This window comes from Oncorhynchus gorbuscha, linkage group LG21 (genome assembly GCF_021184085.1).
Source record: "Oncorhynchus gorbuscha isolate QuinsamMale2020 ecotype Even-year linkage group LG21, OgorEven_v1.0, whole genome shotgun sequence".
In the NCBI taxonomy this organism is placed as follows: Eukaryota; Metazoa; Chordata; class Actinopteri; order Salmoniformes; family Salmonidae; genus Oncorhynchus; species Oncorhynchus gorbuscha.
The window spans coordinates 15,254,203-15,274,213 of record NC_060193.1 but is presented as its reverse complement, the minus strand read 5'-3'; the positions used below and the strand labels follow the sequence as shown (position 1 = coordinate 15,274,213).

Genomic DNA, 20,011 nt, shown 5'->3' with positions numbered 1-20,011 from the left:
ATAAAGTATTGGAACCCAGGTCTGTATCCTATACCACCACTAACTATTCAACATTGCTGCTGATACAAGTTAGTGACACTTCTACCTCAGTGTTTTCATTGAACCTTTAACCTTTCTGTCCCTTGCAGATCATTGCCATGGCCCACAACCAAACCATCCCCCAAATCATCCCTCCATCCCTCACAAAACCCCCCTTGTCCCTTTCTCCGTTCTCCTCCACTACGCCCCCCTCCCTGTTCCTTTCAGCCTCCAACCACGTCCTTAACACCACCATGTCTGTTTTCGTGGCGAACCAAAGCATTGTGGGTAATACCACCTCCACAACCATAGGGGCACTCATCCTGGGTCTGGTGTTTCTCCTTGGCGTCCCCGGCAATCTCTTCATCATCTGGAGTATCCTGGCACGCGCCCGCCGTCGCTCTGTCACCACCCTCCTCATCCTCAATCTGGCAGTGGCCGACGGCTCGCTCATGGCGCTCACGCCGTTCTTCATCGTGTACCTTGTGAAGAAGACATGGATTTTTGGCGATATCATGTGCAAGGTGGAGGCTCTTCTTTTTGTTGATTGCCGCATTCCAGGCTGACTACACTGTAGACATCTGCCAGATCTCACAATGCCTGTATAGGTGTTTAACATATCTGCTTACCACATCATATGATATAGCAATCTGATGCCCGACTGCGCAGTCGATGACATGCACGCAACCATTGGTTGATGCAACGCAATGACTGCAATTTTGTCGGCCTGGAATGCAACCAATATGTAAATGTTCCAATGATGTCATTTTCTTCCCAGATGTTTGAAAACACCATTGACACTTGACATGCAGTGATTACATTGTCATTGAATCCTTATCCTTTTGAAATGACAAGAAAAAGCCACTATTTTCTTGTCTGGATCAGATACTCTTCTACCTGTGCCTGGCCAACATGTACGCCTCCATCCAACTGATCATGCTGATGAGCCTGCACAGGCTGGTGGCCGTGGTGTGGCCGCGGCGTGTTGCTGCCCTCGCTGGCCGGAAGGCAGTACTGCGGGGGGTGCTGGTACTGTGGATCCTGGTGCTGGTCTCATCCATCCCCGCGTTGCTGTTCAGGCACAAACTGACGGCCACGTACCCCAACGGGAGGAGCCGTATGGTGTGTGAGTCATTTCACAAGCAGCAGAGTCAAGTGAGTGACACTTACTTCCTTATTTACCAACTGAATTCATTCCTTACTTTGCTAATTATCTTCACTCCTGGAGTGACTGACAGGGGAGGGGGAAAGAGCAACCAATCAAACCGTGAATGTATTTCAGGTGAGGGAACAAAAAACATGAGAGCTTTCTATCACCGAAGTTACCTATTTATTCACATTCTTATCTGTAGTCAGATCATCCATAAAAACATTGCAAGGTATGGAGTTTACAGTACATTGATTTTGTATACAGTCAGGCCCATAAATATTTGGACATTTACCAAGTTGTTATTATTTTAGCTGTCTACCACAGCATATTGGAGTTGAAGTTAAATAATGAATAGGAGAGGGAAGGTCCGACATTCAGCTTTAATGTGACGGTATTTACATCCAAATTGGGTGAATGGTGTAGGAATTACAACACTTCTTACATGTGGTCTGACCCTTTTTAAGAGAGCAAAAGTAATTGGACAATTCGCTGCTCAGCTTATCCATGGCCAGCTGTGTGTCATTCCCTCATTAGTTCATTTACAAGTAAGCATATGAAAGGCATAGAGTTGATTTCAAGTGCGGCACTTGCGTTTGGAATCTGTTGCTGTTAACCCTCAATAGTAAGTCGAAAGAACTGTCACTGCCAGTGAAGCAAGCCATCATTAGGTTGAAACATCAGTGTCACGAACCGGCTCAAAGCCCGTAACAAAGGGAGACAACGTGGAGATAAGGAGTAACAAAAGATATATTTATTAACTAAAGCAACTAAGGAAAATATCCAATGGTGTGTGTAATCAGTAGTCCGTAGTGTAAGTGAGTGTTTTGCATGCATGAATGTGATAATGCAGGGTGTTGAAAAGGTGCCAAAGCAAACAAACAAAAAGGCCACCAAGAACCACACCACAATCTACAACAGGTGTCTGCATGGAGAGAGTCTCCTCCATGAATGTTGAAGAGGTCTATTTATCCTGGGAGACACCTGGCCCAGGTGTTTCCCATGTAGCTGACGACCCTCTCAACTCCGCCCACCGGCATCCTAATAAGAAAACAAGAACAAAGACAGAATACGGCAGACAGAGTGGGAGGGTCGTCACATTCCCCCCCATAAAACCGGGGACCAACAAGGACCCCGGAACAACATACCAGCCTCCCGCGTCCCAAATTGACACAGGCCTCTGCGTCCCAAATTGACACAGGCCTCTGCGTCCCAAATTGACACAGGCCTCTGCGTCCCAAATTGACACAGGCCTCTGCGTCCCAAATTGACACAGGCCTCTGCGTCCCAAATTGACACAGGCCTCTGCGTCCCAAATTGACACAGGCCTCTGCGTCCCAAATTGACACAGGCCTCTGCGCCCCAAATTGACACAGGCCTCTGCGCCCCAAATTGATGAGGGTTTACGTGTTCACACTTACAATTTGCCCCAGCCAACCTCCTCCCCAGACCTCAGCAACCTTCGCACAGGAAGCAACATTTAAGAGGAAAGAAAACAAGACCAGGAGGGAGCAGACAGGACAGAGAGAACATGACAATACGAAACAATGGTTAGTCACGTAAACATTAGGAACAGGGCGCACGAGAGAGCGCATCAGCAATCACGTTTTCAGTCCCCCGGATGTGCCTCACATCGAGATGGAATGATTGTAAAAATAAACACCATCGCATTATCCTCTGGTTTGGACACATCATGGACCTCAAAAAGTGAGGGGGGTTATGGTCGGTGTAGACCACAATAGGTACTACCCCGACCCGACATACACTTCGAAGTGTTGTAGCGCCCAAATGAGTGCTAGCGCTTCCTTTTCAATAACCGAATAGTTCAACTGATAATCGTTAAACTTTTTAGAAAAGAAACTAACAGGCTTCTCAATCCCAGACACATCTGCTTGCAGCAAACTGCACCTGCCCCCACATGACTAGCATCCACCTGCAAGGTAAATGACAAATCCATGCGAGGAGCAGCCAGCACTGGAGTTGAGGTAAGCAACCTCTTTGAATCTTCAAAAGCGTGTTGACAACGAGTAGACCAAAACGTAAACAGCCTTAGCTTTCAGCATATCTGTCAAGGGAGCGACCACAGTAGAGAAGTTATTACAAAAACTACGGTAATAACCAATCATGCCCAAGAAACGCATCAGTTCCTTTTTAGTAGTTGGTGGTGGAAAAGCATCAATAGCCACCACTTTAGCCCGAACAGGACGCACTTCACCCTGCCCAACCACTTTTCCAAGGTATGTAACGGTCGCCTGAGCAAACTCACATTTTGCCAGATTGATTGTGAGGCGACCTGCAGCCAGACGTTCAAACAAGGCTTGAATACGGGACAGATGTTCTTCCCAAGTATCTGCATAGATCACTACATCGTCCAAATAAACAGCGCACCCGGTCAGACCGGCGACAACCCTGTTCATAAGTCGCTGAAAAGTGGCAGGTGCATTGCGCAGACCGAAACTCATAACTGAATACGAGTACAGACCAAAGGGTGTAATAAAGGCAGAGATTTCACGTGCCCTACTCGTCAGTGGCACCTGCCAATAGCCTTTTAACAGGTCAAATTTGCTCACAAACTTAGCTGCACCGACTTGATCAACACAGTCCTCCATCCGAGGAAGAGGAAATGAATCTGGCTTTGTGACACTGTTTACCTTACGGTAGTCCGTACAAAAACGGTTTGTTCCATCCGGTTTACTGACCAAGATACAGGGAGAAGCCCAACTGGAGAAAGAAGGCTCTGCTATCTTACTCTCCAGCATGTACTTGACCTCAGCATCCAGACAACGTAGTTTCTCTGAAGAAACTCTATAGAACCGCTGACGAATGGGGTCAGCACCTCCAATGTCAATATCATGTTCTATTAAGTTTGTACGTGTAGGTGTATCAGAAAATAAACCTGGAAATCTCTGAATCAGACCAACCATCTCTTTCCGCTCATCAACAGGTAGGTGAGTGAGAAGACTGTCTAAAATATCCAGTGTTTCTGAATTTTTCAATCTACCCTGCAATATACAATCGTCAGGACCAGGAACATCTTCCTCCTCATGCACAGATCTAGCACGACAAGAACCCAAGGAAACAACGGTATCAGCCAAAAGAACAGGTTTACCGTCCTCTGTAGAATCCCACTGTTCAGTCTCAGAGGAACGTGCATAATAGGGTTTTAACAGATTTACATGGCACAGCTGGTGTGCTTTCCTCCGTTCTGGAGTGGCAACTAGATAATTTTGCTCAGTGTACTGGCGCACCACTGTATATGGACCTTGAAACTTGGCTTGAAAAGGAGAACCAACAATTGGCAGCAGAGCAAGAACCTGGTCACCTGGACTAAAGTGACGAGGCTCAGTTCGGCGATCAAATATGCCCTTCATCCTATCCTGTGAAGATGATAACTTCTCTTTAGCCATTTCACCAGCGGCATACAGCCGTCGCCGGAAATCACACACATACGAACACAGGGACTGAGGAGGCTCGGGAGACTTCCAGTCATCCTGGAGAACAGATAAAAGTCCACGCACCCTATGTCCAAACACAAGGTCATTTGGACTGAAACCTGTGCTCTCCTGTGAAACTTCCCTAGCGGCTAACAGTAACCAAGGCAACCCCTCCTCCCAATCCTTATCCATCTCAGTACAATAAGCTCTCAACAAAGACTTAAGTGTTTGATGGAAACGTTCCAGTGCTCCTTGACTTTGCGCGTGATAGGCGCTAGACACATTGTGTTTAATATGAAGCTGTTGAAGAACCTGACCAAACAGATTAGAGGTAAAATTAGATCCTTGATCACTCTGAATGACCTTAGGGATTCCAAACAATGAGAGAAACTGAGTCAAAGCTTTTAACACCGATTTAGTCGTGATAGATCGGAGAGGATAGGCAGCAGGAAACCTAGTGGTCTGACACATCACAGTGAACAGGTAACTGCTACCCTTTTAGAATGAGGCAGAGGACCCACACAGTCAATAATTAGATACTCAAAAGGTTGGCTGAGTACAGGAATAGGAAACAATGGTACTGGTTTAATAGCTTGATTAGGCTTACCAGTTAATTGACAGGTGTGACAAGTTTTGATAAAATCAGAAACATCCCTCTTTAATCTAGGCCAAAAGAAATGTCTTAATATGCGATTGTAGGTTTTCCTCACCCCCATATGTCCAGCAACGTCACTGTGAGAAGTTTCCAACACCAACTCACGAAGCTTAACTGGTACAACAACCTGACTAATTGCCTCCCCCAGAAAAACACTATCATGAGACACCCACTTTCTCATCAGGACATCCTCTTGGAGAAAATAGCCATGGGCGACATCTCCCAACTGTTCTATAGGCACAATTTGATCACGCAACTCTTCCAACGTGGGGTCATCCCGTTGAGCATTGATTAGATCTGAGCGGGTTACAGATAACGGGATAACAGGGAAAACAGTGACATACTTTGTATTATTATCATTAGTCGGCGCAGTGACTAGTTCGCCACGGCTCATAGAACGTGTCACTGCACACGCAGAGAACACCTCTGGGAAACTCTGTACACTCTCATCAGGAATCCCAACAAATGACGGCTTAGTGGAAACCACTAGAGATGGAAACACAACTGGCCATACCCGCTCACCTGCTAAGTTATTCCCAAGGATAACGTCGATACCCTCAATAGGCAATGAAGGACGCACCCCCACAACAACTTCACCCTTCACCAGCCCACAATCCAACATCAGTTTATGCAATGGAACTGACAGAGTGTTCAAACCTATTCCCCTAATTAGAACACTATTCCCGAATCAGTCTCAGCAGAAAAGGGTAACACAGACTCCAACACAAATGATTCAGAGGCACCTGTGTCTCTCAGGATCTTCACTGGCACTAGGTCTTTACTTCCTAACATAGACACAAAACCTTCTGTAATGAAAGGTAAATAGTCTGGATCAATATGGACTTTCACATTCTCCTGGGCCTGAGGAAATGAGTCAAGAATGAACTGATGTGGAACAGGTGCAGCTAACGCAGCAGGCTTAGATTTAGCGTAAGCACCCTTTGACCTGAGAAGTGGACATTCGTTTTTCCAATGACCTGAACCTTGACAGTAGTGACACTCCTGCCCAAAGTCAGCCTTACCATGGGAGTCAGGTTCAACCCTAGTTGAATAGAACTCTGCCCGAGAATCAAAGTATCTCGGTGAGCGAAGCCCAAATCTATCCGAACACCCCCACTCTTTCCGAATACGGGGTTTTGCAAAGACACTTTTGTGAGTCAACACATACTCGTCCGCCAAAACCGCAGCTTCAGCAACATTCTTTACTTTCTGTTCATTAATATAAGTGGCAATACGATCAGGAATTGTGTCCTTAAATTGCTCTAACATAATCAGATCACACAGCCCTTGGAAAGTCACAACTGCAGAGGCAGAACACCAGCGATTAAACTGTAAAGATAACTGTCGCGCAAACTCAACATGAGTCTGGTTATCGTCCCTTTTTAAAGTTCTAAATCGTTGGCGGTAAGCCTCAGGGACCAATTCATAAATCTGTAACACAGCTGTTTTAACTTTATCATAACTGGCACTGTCGTGTACACTAAGAGCTGAATATGCTTCCTGCGCTTTACCAGTCAGCACACACTGCAACATTAAAGTGCGGTCAGAATCAGGCCAACTCCTAGCGTCAGCAACCCGCTCAAACAACGAAAAGAATGTCTCGGGGTCCCTTTCATTAAACCGAGGCAATAACCGCAAGTTCCCAACAATATCAAATGTCTCTGGGGCACGACCAAAAGCGGAACTACCCCTAGGTAAATCTGGGTCACCTTCCCAAAACAACCTCTCCCCTGAGATCTTTCCTTCCCTAACCAACTCTATACGTTCTTGTTGCAACTTGATTTTAGCACGCTCCATATCTTGTTTAAATGCCAATTCCTTTTCATATTTCACACGATCATGCTCTAGCTTCTCACGATCATGCTCTAGCTTCTCACGATCATGCTCTAGCTGTAACAAAAGCAGTTCTTTCTGCTGTTCAAAAAGAAGGCTACTAGGACTAACCGATGGAATGGCCATTGTAACGTTATGGGGAGACAACAAATCCTCAGCAGAGGCTGGCCCGGTGGTAACTTCAAGAATACCACTCTCCATCAGATTGGCTTTCAATATCAACCTAATAGAATTCTTTAGACGTTTATCACTAATCTCAACCTTGTAGTGTTCCGCGACCTTCAACAGCTGTTCTTTAGTACCTAAATCTAACAATTCCTCTGATGGAGAGCGAATGAACTTATCTACATAAGACGCCATAATCACACAAAAAACAATTCTCGCTCTTCCCTTCTGCTGAGCACACCAGAACACAACCCGAGAATTGACAATCACCCTGAGCACCACAGAAGAGAGATGAGATATGGAGCTTCCCCAAAACCTACAATAACTCAACCCTAGTCTTCGTGCAGATTTGCGGTGGGAATTTACGCACTGTAGCCCGCTGGCAAGGAAATAGAACTCCCCAGCATGCTGGCAAATTCCACCAAGCCACGGATGTGCCCCCGAGACAACTGCTCAGTCCACAGACACCACACAAAAATAACAAACATTAACCATGCCCAACATATTCCAAAAAATGAAACACGTCGCTAAACCTATCAGGGGAAAAAGGCTATAGCTCCGGGTAGCAAGTTCCACTACCCTACCCAAATCTCCCACCGAGGTACACAGCAGATTACTCACTTCAGACTGACGTCCCAACAGAAAGTAGAACAAGAGTTCAGGCTAGGCAGGGCCTGGAAACTAACCATTATACTCTCTCCAACGCAGCACACAAACCAAACAACAAAGGCAACCAATACTGGGCCGATCACACTCAAACACTATTCAAACCAAACACGTACCTCCACGGTCTCCCAAACCAATAGTTCAAAGATCCCGGATGAGCCCCCACTTGTCACGAACCGGCTCAAAGCCCGTAACAAAGGGAGACAACGTGGAGATAAGGAGTAACAAAAGATATATTTATTAACTAAAGCAACTAAGGAAAATATCCAATGGTGTGTGTAATCAGTAGTCCGTAGTGTAAGTGAGTGTTTTGCATGCATGAATGTGATAATGCAGGGTGTTGAAAAGGTGCCAAAGCAAACAAACAAAAAGGCCACCAAGAACCACACCACAATCTACAACAGGTGTCTGCATGGAGAGAGTCTCCTCCATGAATGTTGAAGAGGTCTATTTATCCTGGGAGACACCTGGCCCAGGTGTCTCCCATGTAGCTGACGACCCTCTCAACTCCGCCCACCGGCATCCTAATAAGAAAACAAGAACAAAGACAGAATACGGCAGACAGAGTGGGAGGGTCGTCACATCAGAGAGATATCAGAAACATTAGGTTGAAACATCAGAGAGATATCAGAAACATTAGGTTGAAACATCAGAGATATATCAGAAACATTAGGTTGAAACATCAGAGAGATATCAGAAACATTAGGTTGAAACATCAGATAGATATCAGAAAAATTAGGTTGAAACATCAGAGAGATATCAGAAACATTAGGTTGAAACATCAGAGAGATATCAGAAACATTAGGTTGAAACATCAGAGAGATATCAGAAACATTAGGTTGAAACATCAGAGAGATATCAGAAACATTAGGTTGAAACATCAGAGAGATATCAGAAACATTAGGTGTGGAACATCAGAGAGCTATCGGAAACATTAGGTTGAAACATCAGAGAGATATCAGAAACATTAGGTTGAAACATCAGAGAGATATCAGAAACATTAGGTTGAAACATCAGAGAGATATCAGAAACATTAGGTTGAAACATCAGAGAGATATCAGAAACATTAGGTTGAAACATCAGAGCGATATCAGAAACATTAGGTTGAAACTTCAGAGAGATATCAGAAACATTAGGTTGAAACATCAGAGAGATATCAGAAACATTAGGTTGAAACATCAGAGAGATATCAGAAACATTAGGTTGAAACATCAGAGAGATATCAGAAACATTAGGTTGAAACATCAGAGAGATATCAGAAACATTAGGTTGAAACATCAGAGAGATATTAGAAACATTAGGTTGAAACATCAGAGAGATATCAGAAACATTAGGTTGAAACATCAGAGATATCAGAAACATTAGGTTGAAACATCAGAGAGATATCAGAAACATTAGGTTGAAACATCAGAGAGATATCAGAAACATTAGGTTGAAACATCAGAGAGATATCAGAAACATTAGGTTGAAACATCAGAGAGATATCAGAAACATTAGGTTGAAACATCAGAGAGATATCAGAAACATTAGGTTGAAACATCAGAGAGATATCAGAAACATTAGGTTGAAACATCAGAGAGATATCAGAAACATTAGGTTGAAACATCAGAGATATCAGAAACATTAGGTTGAAACATCAGAGAGATATCAGAAACATTAGGTTGAAACATCAGAGAGATATCAGAAACATTAGGTTGAAACATCAGAGATATCAGAAACATTAGGTTGAAACATCAGAGAGATATCAGAAACATTAGGTTGAAACATCAGAGAGATATCAGAAACATTAGGTTGAAACATCAGAGAGATATCAGAAACATTATGTGTGGAACATCAGATAGATATCAGAAACATTAGGCGTGGAACATCAGAGAGATATCAGAAACATTAGGTTGAAACATCAGAGAGATATCAGAAACATTAGGTTGAAACATCAGAGAGATATCAGAAACATTAGGTTGAAACATCAGAGAGATATCAGAAACATTAGGTTGAAACATCAGAGAGATATCAGAAACATTAGGTTGAAACATCAGAGAGATATCAGAAACATTAGGTTGAAACATCAGAGAGATATCAGAAACATTAGGTTGAAACATCAGAGATATCAGAAACATTAGGTTGAAACATCAGAGAGATATCAGAAACATTAGGTTGAAACATCAGAGAGATATCAGAAACATTAGGTTGAAACATCAGAGAGATATCAGAAACATTAGGTTGAAACATCAGAGAGATATCAGAAACATTAGGTTGAAACATCAGAGAGATATCAGAAACATTAGGTTGAAACATCAGAGATATCAGAAACATTAGGTTGAAACATCAGAGAGATATCAAAAACATTAGGTTGAAACATCAGAGAGATATCAGAAACATTAGGTTGAAACATCAGAGAGATATCAGAAACATTAGGTTGAAACATCAGAGATATATCAGAAACATTAGGTTGAAACATCAGAGATATATCAGAAACATTATGTGTGGAACATCAGAGAGATATCAGAAACATTAGGTTGAAACATCAGAGAGATATCAGAAACATTAGGTGTGGAACATCAGAGAGATATCAGAAACATTAGGTTGAAACATCAGAGAGATATCAGAAACATTAGGTTGAAACATCAGAGAGATATCAGAAACATTAGGTTGAAACATCAGAGAGATATCAGAAACATTAGGTTGAAACATCAGAGAGATATCAGAAACATTAGGTTGAAACATCAGAGAGATATCAGAAACATTAGGTTGAAACATCAGAGAGATATCAGAAACATTAGGTTGAAACATCAGAGAGATATCAGAAACATTAGGTTGAAACATCAGAGCGATATCAGAAACATTAGGTTGAAACATCAGAGAGATATCAGAAACATTAGGTTGAAACATCAGAGAGATATCAGAAACATTAGGTTGAAACATCAGAGATATCAGAAACATTAGGTTGAAACATCAGAGAGATATCAGAAACATTAGGTTGAAACATCAGAGAGATATCAGAAACATTAGGTTGAAACATCAGAGATATCAGAAACATTAGGTTGAAACATCAGAGAGATATCAGAAACATTAGGTTGAAACATCAGAGAGATATCAGAAACATTAGGTTGAAACATCAGAGAGATATCAGAAACATTATGTGTGGAACATCAGATAGATATCATAAACATTAGGCGTGGAACATCAGAGAGATATCAGAAACATTAGGTTGAAACATCAGAGAGATATCAGAAACATTAGGTTGAAACATCAGAGAGATATCAGAAACATTAGGTTGAAACATCAGAGATATCAGAAACATTAGGTTGAAACATCAGAGAGATATCAGAAACATTAGGTTGAAACATCAGAGAGATATCAGAAACATTAGGTGTGGAACATAAAACATAAAACAACTATGGTGGATGACAGAAGAATTCTTTCCCTGGTGAAGAAAAACCCCTTCACCACAGTTGGCCAGATCATTAACACCCTCCAGGAGGCAGGCGTATCTGTGTCAATGTCAACGATGAAGAGAAGACTTGACCAGAGTAAACACAGAGGGCTAACCACAAGATGTAAACCATTGGTAAACCTCAAATACATGAAAACCATATTAGAGTTTGCCCCAAAAAACACTAAAAAAGCCTATACAGTTCTGGAACAACATCCTATGGACAGATGAGACAAAGATCAACTTGTACCGGAGTTCAGATTCAGCCAAATGCTTCAAAACTCATTGGACGGCGCTTCACAGTACAGATGGACAATGACCCGAAGCAATACTGCGAAGGCAACTCAATAGTTTTTCAAGGCAAAAAAAAGTGCAATGTTCTGCAATGGCCAAGTCAATCACCTGACCTGAATTCAATTGAACATGCACTTCACTTGCTGTAGACAAAACGCCACAAGAACAAGCAGGAACTGAAGACAGCTGCAGCTAAGTCTTGGCAGAGCATCACCAGGAAAGAAACACAGCACCTGGTGATGTCTAGGGGTTCCAGAATTCAGGAAGTCATTGACAGCAAAGGATTTGCAACCACGAATTAAATCTCACTATTTAATTTATGATTTTGTTAGTTTGCCCAATTACTTTTGAGCCCCACTTATACTTAGCGCACATCTCGATTGTTTCCTTTCAAATCCATGGTGGTGGCGTACAGAGCCAAAATGATGCAAGTTGTGTCACTGTCCAAATACTCATGGACCTGACTGTATAAAGTGTCACTAAAGCTAACCGATCAAGGTGATCTCTATGCTGATACAGTACACGTCCCATTCTCTCAGCGCAGGTGGTGCTCCAGTACACGTTGGAGACGGTGCTGGGATTTGTAGTTCCTTACAGCTTGATTGTAGGCAGCTACATCTGCATCCTGCGGAGGATCAGACAAACCAGGTCCACTGCTGTTTTACTATCTTCATTTTTATTTCTGCCTTCATTTCATATTTGTCTAGATGTATTGTTTTTATTTTCTCACTTATTACAAGCCAGTGAAGTTGGGTCCAAAGGACCAAGGGCCAAACACTAGCATGCAATGCCATGTCAATTGGCCACATGGTAAATCTATAACAAGTGATTGAGAAAGCAAACGTTTTAAAGGCCATTCCCATCACCCCGTGTGATCTAGAGTCCTGAAATCCGGTACATTTGCATCAAGGACCATTAAGGTCTGTCATGATTGATTTTCCACCAATTGGAATTCGGGGGAAAAAAACACTTAAAACTCTGTATGAAAAAAAGTGTGATTTGATTTGACCAGGTTCAGGAGGAGGATCCACAGTGAGAAACTCATCCTAACCATCGTGGTCACCTTTGGAATCTTCTGGCTGCCCTACCATGTCATCAACATTGTGCAGGTAGTGTGTGCGTGCGTGTGTGGGGTGTTTTGTGTGTGTGCATGTCTGAGCTATAGCCAGGGCCTCACACTCCTAAACGGGGCTGTAACAGTAGGTCCCGCTGTAACTGGGCTGTAACTGGGCTGTAACTGGGCTGTAACTGGGCTGTCTGCTGTGATGAAATCTCTTCTCATAGATGAAATCTGTCCTTACAGGTTGCCTCAGCACTTTCTCCTCAAGATTCAGCTATAAAAGCAAGGTAGGCTTTCTGAAAAGTCTTTCCTAAATGACTGTTTCGTAAGATCCTCACCTCATCACAGGTATCATTTGTAGTGTATTGTTATCAAATCCCTAACTACATTTTAATAAAAAACAATGAACAACCATTTTTTTTTTGCTGTTTTCATATCTACTCTTCCTCCAGACTGGACCCTATCTGGCAGTCCTGCCGTGCGGTCACATCAGCCCTGGCATTCATCAGCAGCTGTGCCAACCCGGTCCTCTACACCTTCGCCGGCAAGTCCTATATCCGGCGGGAAGGCTTTGCCTTCATGGCCCGTCTTTTCGAAGGCACTGCGCTGGACTCTGGGACCAGGAAGAACCGACAGAACAGCCAGAACAGCCGAGAGAGAGACAGGGATGCAGAGGGGCTGAAAGAAAAGGAAGGAGAGCTAGAATCCACGACCAGTGCCAATGTTGTGAGCCCCATCTGTGTGAAACCTGTGAAAAATGTCAAATAGTGACCATCTGGGCTGGTAGTTGGACGCTATGGTGGCAGAACCTATTTTGATGGGAAAACACTGCCTAAGACTGGTTTCCTGCAGTTCGCTCGGCGGTCAGTAGATGTAAGTGCTTCCTAATGGGTCATGACTGACTTACTGACTGAACCATATCTCTGTTTTTAGAGGTGGTGCTTCAAGCGCTCAGCAGGTGAAGGGGGTGAATTTTATAAGTGATCTTACCGGGATGTCTTGTCTGTCTGACTGCCTCTCTTTCTATATGTGTGTGTGTGTGTGTGTGTGTGTGTGTGTGTGTGTGTGTGTGTGTGTGTGTGTGTGTGTGTGTGTGTGTGTGTGTGTGTGTGTGTGTGTGTGTGTGTGTGTGTGTGTGTGTGTGTGTGTGTGTGTGTGTGTGTGTGTGTGTGGTGTACTGCTGTAAGTACAGTAGAAAGAGCACTGTAATATTTCCCTACTTCTTTTTGCTTCATATATTTTCTCAAAAGCATTAAGACATGTTGCCATGTTGGGCCAGATCAAGAAAATAAAACACCATTTTCTCAGATTAGATTTGGCTGCCATCCATTGATTAGGAAACTCTTAATGGGAGAAGAAAACAACTCACAGAAGAGTCATGACTGGCTGGCAATAGCATGCAGGTCCTTCACAATCTGTCCAGTCATTTCTTTACCTTCAGGCCATTCTTTTCCCTCTTTCTCCTCCCCCTCTCTTTCTCCTGGAGCCGTTCTCCTCTCTTTTACCTCTTCATCCAGCTCCTCAACTCCTTCCTTCTCCTCTTTCTCTCTCCCGCTCCCATCATGCTGGTCTCCTGCTGGGCGTGTCCATGTTGGAGGCTGTCAACCTCCAGCAGCTGTGCCGGAGAGACTGGGCCCCGCTTGAAACAAGGAAATCATACATTTCATTTTCACTTTGAATAATGACAATAAAAAATACAGTTGATTTTTATATAAATGTGATTTTTTTTCAGTCTCACGCTCATACAGTGTGGTATTAGCTCTGGGTAATTATGGCATAGTAACCATTGCTCATGTGCAACACATTGACAAGGTGGTATTTAGCCCAAAATAGGGCAAAGGTCACCACTATCAGGGCAAGGATGTGGTTGGTCTTCCTGGTGGTGCCAGCAGGTGTGGCCAGATACTAAGGAATGAGCAGATTGCCATGATGCTGAAGGGGACCAGGAACGCAGCGACCGTCTCTAGGGAATAATGAAACACCGGGACCGTCTCTAGGGAATAATGAAACACCGGGACCGTCTCTAGGGAATAATGAAACACCGGGACCGTCTCTAGGGAATAATGAAACACCGGGACCGTCTCTAGGGAATAATGAAACACCGGGACCGTCTCTAGGGAATAATGAAACACCGGGACCGTCTCTAGGGAATAATGAAACACCGGGACCGTCTCTAGGGAATAATGAAACACCGGGACCGTCTCTAGGGAATAATGAAACACCGGGACCGTCTCTAGGGAATAATGAAACACCGGGACCGTCTCTAGGGAATAATGAAACACCGGGACCGTCTCTAGGGAATAATGAAACACCGGGACCGTCTCTAGGGAATAATGAAACACCGGGACCGTCTCTAGGGAATAATGAAACACCGGGACCGTCTCTAGGGAATAATGAAACACCGGGACCGTCTCTAGGGAATAATGAAACACCGGGACCGTCTCTAGGGAATAATGAAACACCGGGACCGTCTCTAGGGAATAATGAAACACCGGGACCGTCTCTAGGGAATAATGAAACACCGGGACCGTCTCTAGGGAATAATGAAACACCGGGACCGTCTCTAGGGAATAATGAAACACCGGGACCGTCTCTAGGGAATAATGAAACACCGGGACCGTCTCTAGGGAATAATGAAACACCGGGACCGTCTCTAGGGAATAATGAAACACCGGGACCGTCTCTAGGGAATAATGAAACACCGGGACCGTCTCTAGGGAATAATGAAACACCGGGACCGTCTCTAGGGAATAATGAAACACCTGGACCGTCTCTAGGGAATAATGAAACACCGGGACCGTCTCTAGGGAATAATGAAACACCGGGACCGTCTCTAGGGAATAATGAAACACCGGGACCGTCTCTAGGGAATAATGAAACACCGGGACCGTCTCTAGGGAATAATGAAACACCGGGACCGTCTCTAGGGAATAATGAAACACCGGGACCGTCTCTAGGGAATAATGAAACACCGGGACCGTCTCTAGGGAATAATGAAACACCGGGACCGTCTCTAGGGAATAATGAAACACCGGGACCGTCTCTAGGGAATAATGAAACACCGGGACCGTCTCTAGGGAATAATGAAACACCGGGACCGTCTCTAGGGAATAATGAAACACCGGGACCGTCTCTAGGGAATAATGAAACACCGGGACCGTCTCTAGGGAATAATGAAACACCGGACCGTCTCTAGGGAATAATGAAACACCGGGACCGTCTCTAGGGAATAATGAAACACCGGGACCGTCTCTAGGGAATAATGAAACACCGGGACCGTCTCTAGGGAATAATGAAACACCGGGACCGTCTCTAGGGAATAATGAAACACCGGGACCGTCTTTAGGGAATAATGAAACACCGGGACCGTCTCTAGGGAATAATGAAACACCGGGACCGTCTCTAGGGAATAATGAAACACCGGGACCGTCTCTAGGGAATAATGAAACACCGGGACCGTCTCTAGGGAATAATGAAACACCGGGACCGTCTCTAGGGAATAATGAAACACCGGGACCGTCTCTAGGGAATAATGAAACACCGGGACCGTCTCTAGGGAATAATGAAACACCGGGACCGTCTCTAGGGAATAATGAAACACCGGGACCGTCTCTAGGGAATAATGAAACACCGGGACCGTCTCTAGGGAATAATGAAACACCGGGACCGTCTCTAGGGAATAATGAAACACCGGGACCGTCTCTAGGGAATAATGAAACACCGGGACCGTCTCTAGGGAATAATGAAACACCGGGACCGTCTCTAGGGAATAATGAAACACCGGGACCGTCTCTAGGGGGAATAATGAAACACCGGGACCGTCTCTAGGGAAACACACGGGACCGTCTCTAGGGAATAATGAAACACCGGGACCGTCTCTAGGGAATAATGAAACACCGGGACCGTCTCTAGGGAATAATGAAACACCGGGACCGTCTCTAGGGAATAATGAAACACCGGGACCGTCTCTAGGGAATAATGAAACACCGGGACCGTCTTTAGGGAATAATGAAACACCGGGACCGTCTCTAGGGAATAATGAAACACCGGGACCGTCTTTAGGGAATAATGAAACACCGGGACCGTCTCTAGGGAATAATGAAACACCGGGTAGAATGGATGAGACAAGAAACAATTGGATTTGATTTACTTCATTATTAAAGTGTCTTGCATCTTCAGGATTCCCAGCCCACTTACGTTTTAGTAAGAGTGTCTTCAATGAATGTAATTACATATTGTATCTAGTTAAATTGCAGTTCTTGTCTGTTACAATTAATTGCATTAAGAACAATGTTTGACTGATTGATTATACTGTGTTGAAGATATATCCATATCTGCTTAGAATACTTGTGGATATAGAATAAACAAAAATCTGCAACATATTTTATGGAAAACTGAGAACACAATATGAGAACATGTGCTGTATTAAAATCAATAAAATTGCAAGATGAAGGAATATTCTGGTGGGCGGACACGCTTGGACATGAAGGTCCAATCCCCACGCAAGTGTCGATCGACGCCCATCAGGGTGACCAACAGGAGGCTGAGGTACATGAAAGATGCAGGAGCTTACACGCGCCCTCTCCCAACTCCCAGACTTCACCCGTGAAGAACTGGCGAATGAAGAAAGGAGCGGTGAGCAGGACGATGGAGCAGGTTGGGAGGAGCGGTGAGCAGGACGATGGAGCAGGTTGGGAGGAGCGGTGAGCAGGACGATGGAGCAGGTTGGGAGGAGTGGTGAGCAGGACGATGGAGCAGGTTGGGAGGAGCGGTGAGCAGGACGATGGAGCAGGTTGGGAGGAGCGGTGAGCAGGACGATGGAGCAGGTTGGGAGGAGCGGTGAGCAGGACGATGGAGCAGGTTGGGAGGAGAGGTGAGCAGGACGATGGAGCAGGTTGGGAGGAGCGGTGAGCAGGACGATGGAGCAGGTTGGGAGGAGCGGTGAGCAGGACGATGGAGCAGGTTGGGAGGAGAGGTGAGCAGGACGATGGAGCAGGTTGGGAGGAGAGGTGAGCAGGACGATGGAGCAGGTTGGGAGGAGAGGTGAGCAGGACGATGGAGCAGGTTGGGAGGAGCGGTGAGCAGGACGATGGAGCAGGTTGGGAGGAGCGGTGAGCAGGACGATGGAGCAGGTTGGGAGGAGAGGTGAGCAGGACGATGGAGCAGGTTGGGAGGAGAGGTGAGCAGGACGATGGAGCAGGTTGGGAGGAGAGGTGAGCAGGACGATGGAGCAGGTTGGGAGGAGCGGTGAGCATGACGATGGAGCAGGTTGGGAGGAGCGGTGAGCAGGACGATCGAGCAGGTTGGGAGGAGCGGTGAGCAGGACGATCGTGTCGGCGGCCGCCAACTGGAGGAAGAGGATGGAGGTGATGGAATGCTGTTGCAGGCAGAACAGGATGGTCCACACCACTAGGAGGTTCCCATGGAGACCCATGGCCATAGCAACCAGAAGAATGGAGATGCCAATAGAATAAGGAAGAGACGGGGATGGGTTTGAAGTGGATTAATTGGCGGAGAAGTAGGTGATGGTGGTATTCCTTGATGTGGCTTCCATCCTGAGAGCGAGAGAGAGAGAGAAAGACAGAGACAGGAAAGGGGAGACAGAAAGGAAGGGGACAGACAGACAGACAGACAGACAGACAGACAGACAGACAGACAGACAGACAGACAGACAGACAGACAGACAGACAGACAGACAGACAGACAGACAGACAGACAGACAGACAGACAGACAGACAGACAGACAGACAGACAGACAGACAGACAGACAGACAGACAGACAGACAGACAGACAGACAGACAGACAGACAGACAGAGAGAGAGAGAGAGAGAGAGAGAGAGAGAGAGAGAGAGAGAGAGAGAGAGAGAGAGAGAGAGGTAATCGTCAAGTGATTATGAAATGATTTGTCGTTGAGTGGGGGGAAGTTGCTTGAGACATGATGTTGAGACACATAACTGCCCTTTACAACACACTTGTCGACTCGCCCTCACGGATGATCACATGGACATTACCCAACACATCAGAGACAAAAACATTTTTTTGTCATCATTCATAAAAATAACAAAATACCTCATCTCTTCAGCATCCCATTAACGTGTATTAATCGGCCTATTTGGCATCATCATCATGTTGTTACCTGTATTCTCACAGTTCCACTGTAACACACACTCAGAGCTAACTGGCCACCGCTTCAACTGATCTGAGGAGTAACTGTAAGGGAGGCGGAACTGGTGGCAGTGAAGTCAGATGCAGGAGAGCAGAGAAAGGTAATAGCCAGAGCAGTTTAATTACAAAACCCACGGCAATACAAAAATAATCCTACATGGGTACAAAACCAGACGCGCAGCAGTAACATTGCGTACAATTGAGGCTGTTCTGAGGACAAAAGGGGGTAGGGGGGGCCACTCAATATTAGGAAGGTGTTCCTCATGTTCGGTATACCCAATGTAGTAAACATCATATAGTGTATTTGTAAAAACTGTGATGTCTGATCACAACCAAACACATTCATTTCTCAAAGCTATCATGTGAGGGCTGGAGGTTATCTACGATTGGAAAAATGGAACGGATTGTCAGAAAGATTACACAGTGATGCAGAATTTTTTTGCAAAGTTCTTTTGCCACCATTAAGCTATTTGTGGACTTAACATTGGCTTATGTACAAAAAGGTTGACTTAAGTCCATATTTTATTGAATTAAGTACATGCTAAGTGTACTTATCTCTAGTCTCTAGCTAAGTGTACTTATCTCTACTTATCTCTAGTACTTATCTCTAATCAGACCCAAAGAGAGCAAGCAGTAAGGCAGACAAACAGACTAGACAGACTTGGGTGAATGCAGTCATATATAGAGAGAGTTAGGGTGAATGCAGTCATATATAGAGAGAGTTAGGGTGGATGGAGTCATATATAGAGAGAGTTAGGGTGAATGCAGTCATATATAGAGAGAGTTAGGGTGGACGCAGTCATATATAGAGAGAGTTAGGGTGGATGGAGTCATATATAGAGAGAGTTAGGGTGAATGCAGTCATATATAGAGAGAGTTAGGGTGAATGCAGTCATATATAGAGAGAGTTAGGGTGGATGGAGTCATATATAGAGAGAGTTAGGGTGAATGCAGTCATATATAGAGAGAGTTAGGGTGAATGCAGTCATATATAGAGAGAGTTAGGGTGGGCGCAGTCATATATAGAGAGAGTTAGGGTGAATGCAGTCATATATAGAGAGAGTTAGGGTGGACGCAGTCATATATAGAGAGAGTTAGGGTGAATGCAGTCATATATAGAGAGAGTTACGGTGGATGCAG

General features: G+C 44.7%; 1 protein-coding gene across 1 annotated transcript in view; it reads left to right on the top strand.

The window, feature by feature from the left end:
- The window catches only part of LOC124008763 (leukotriene B4 receptor 1-like), a 20,830-nt gene extending 6,427 nt beyond the window's left edge, over positions 1-14,403 (top strand). The window contains exons 2-7 of the mRNA XM_046320296.1: positions 129-542; positions 904-1,173; positions 12,190-12,293; positions 12,658-12,754; positions 12,949-12,992; positions 13,158-14,403. Of these exons, the coding sequence (XP_046176252.1) occupies positions 138-542; positions 904-1,173; positions 12,190-12,293; positions 12,658-12,754; positions 12,949-12,992; positions 13,158-13,473 (1,236 nt within the window). The 5' untranslated portion in view covers positions 129-137 and the 3' untranslated portion in view covers positions 13,474-14,403. The remainder of the gene's footprint in view (positions 1-128; positions 543-903; positions 1,174-12,189; positions 12,294-12,657; positions 12,755-12,948; positions 12,993-13,157) is intronic.
- Positions 14,404-20,011: the final 5,608 nt, after the last annotated feature.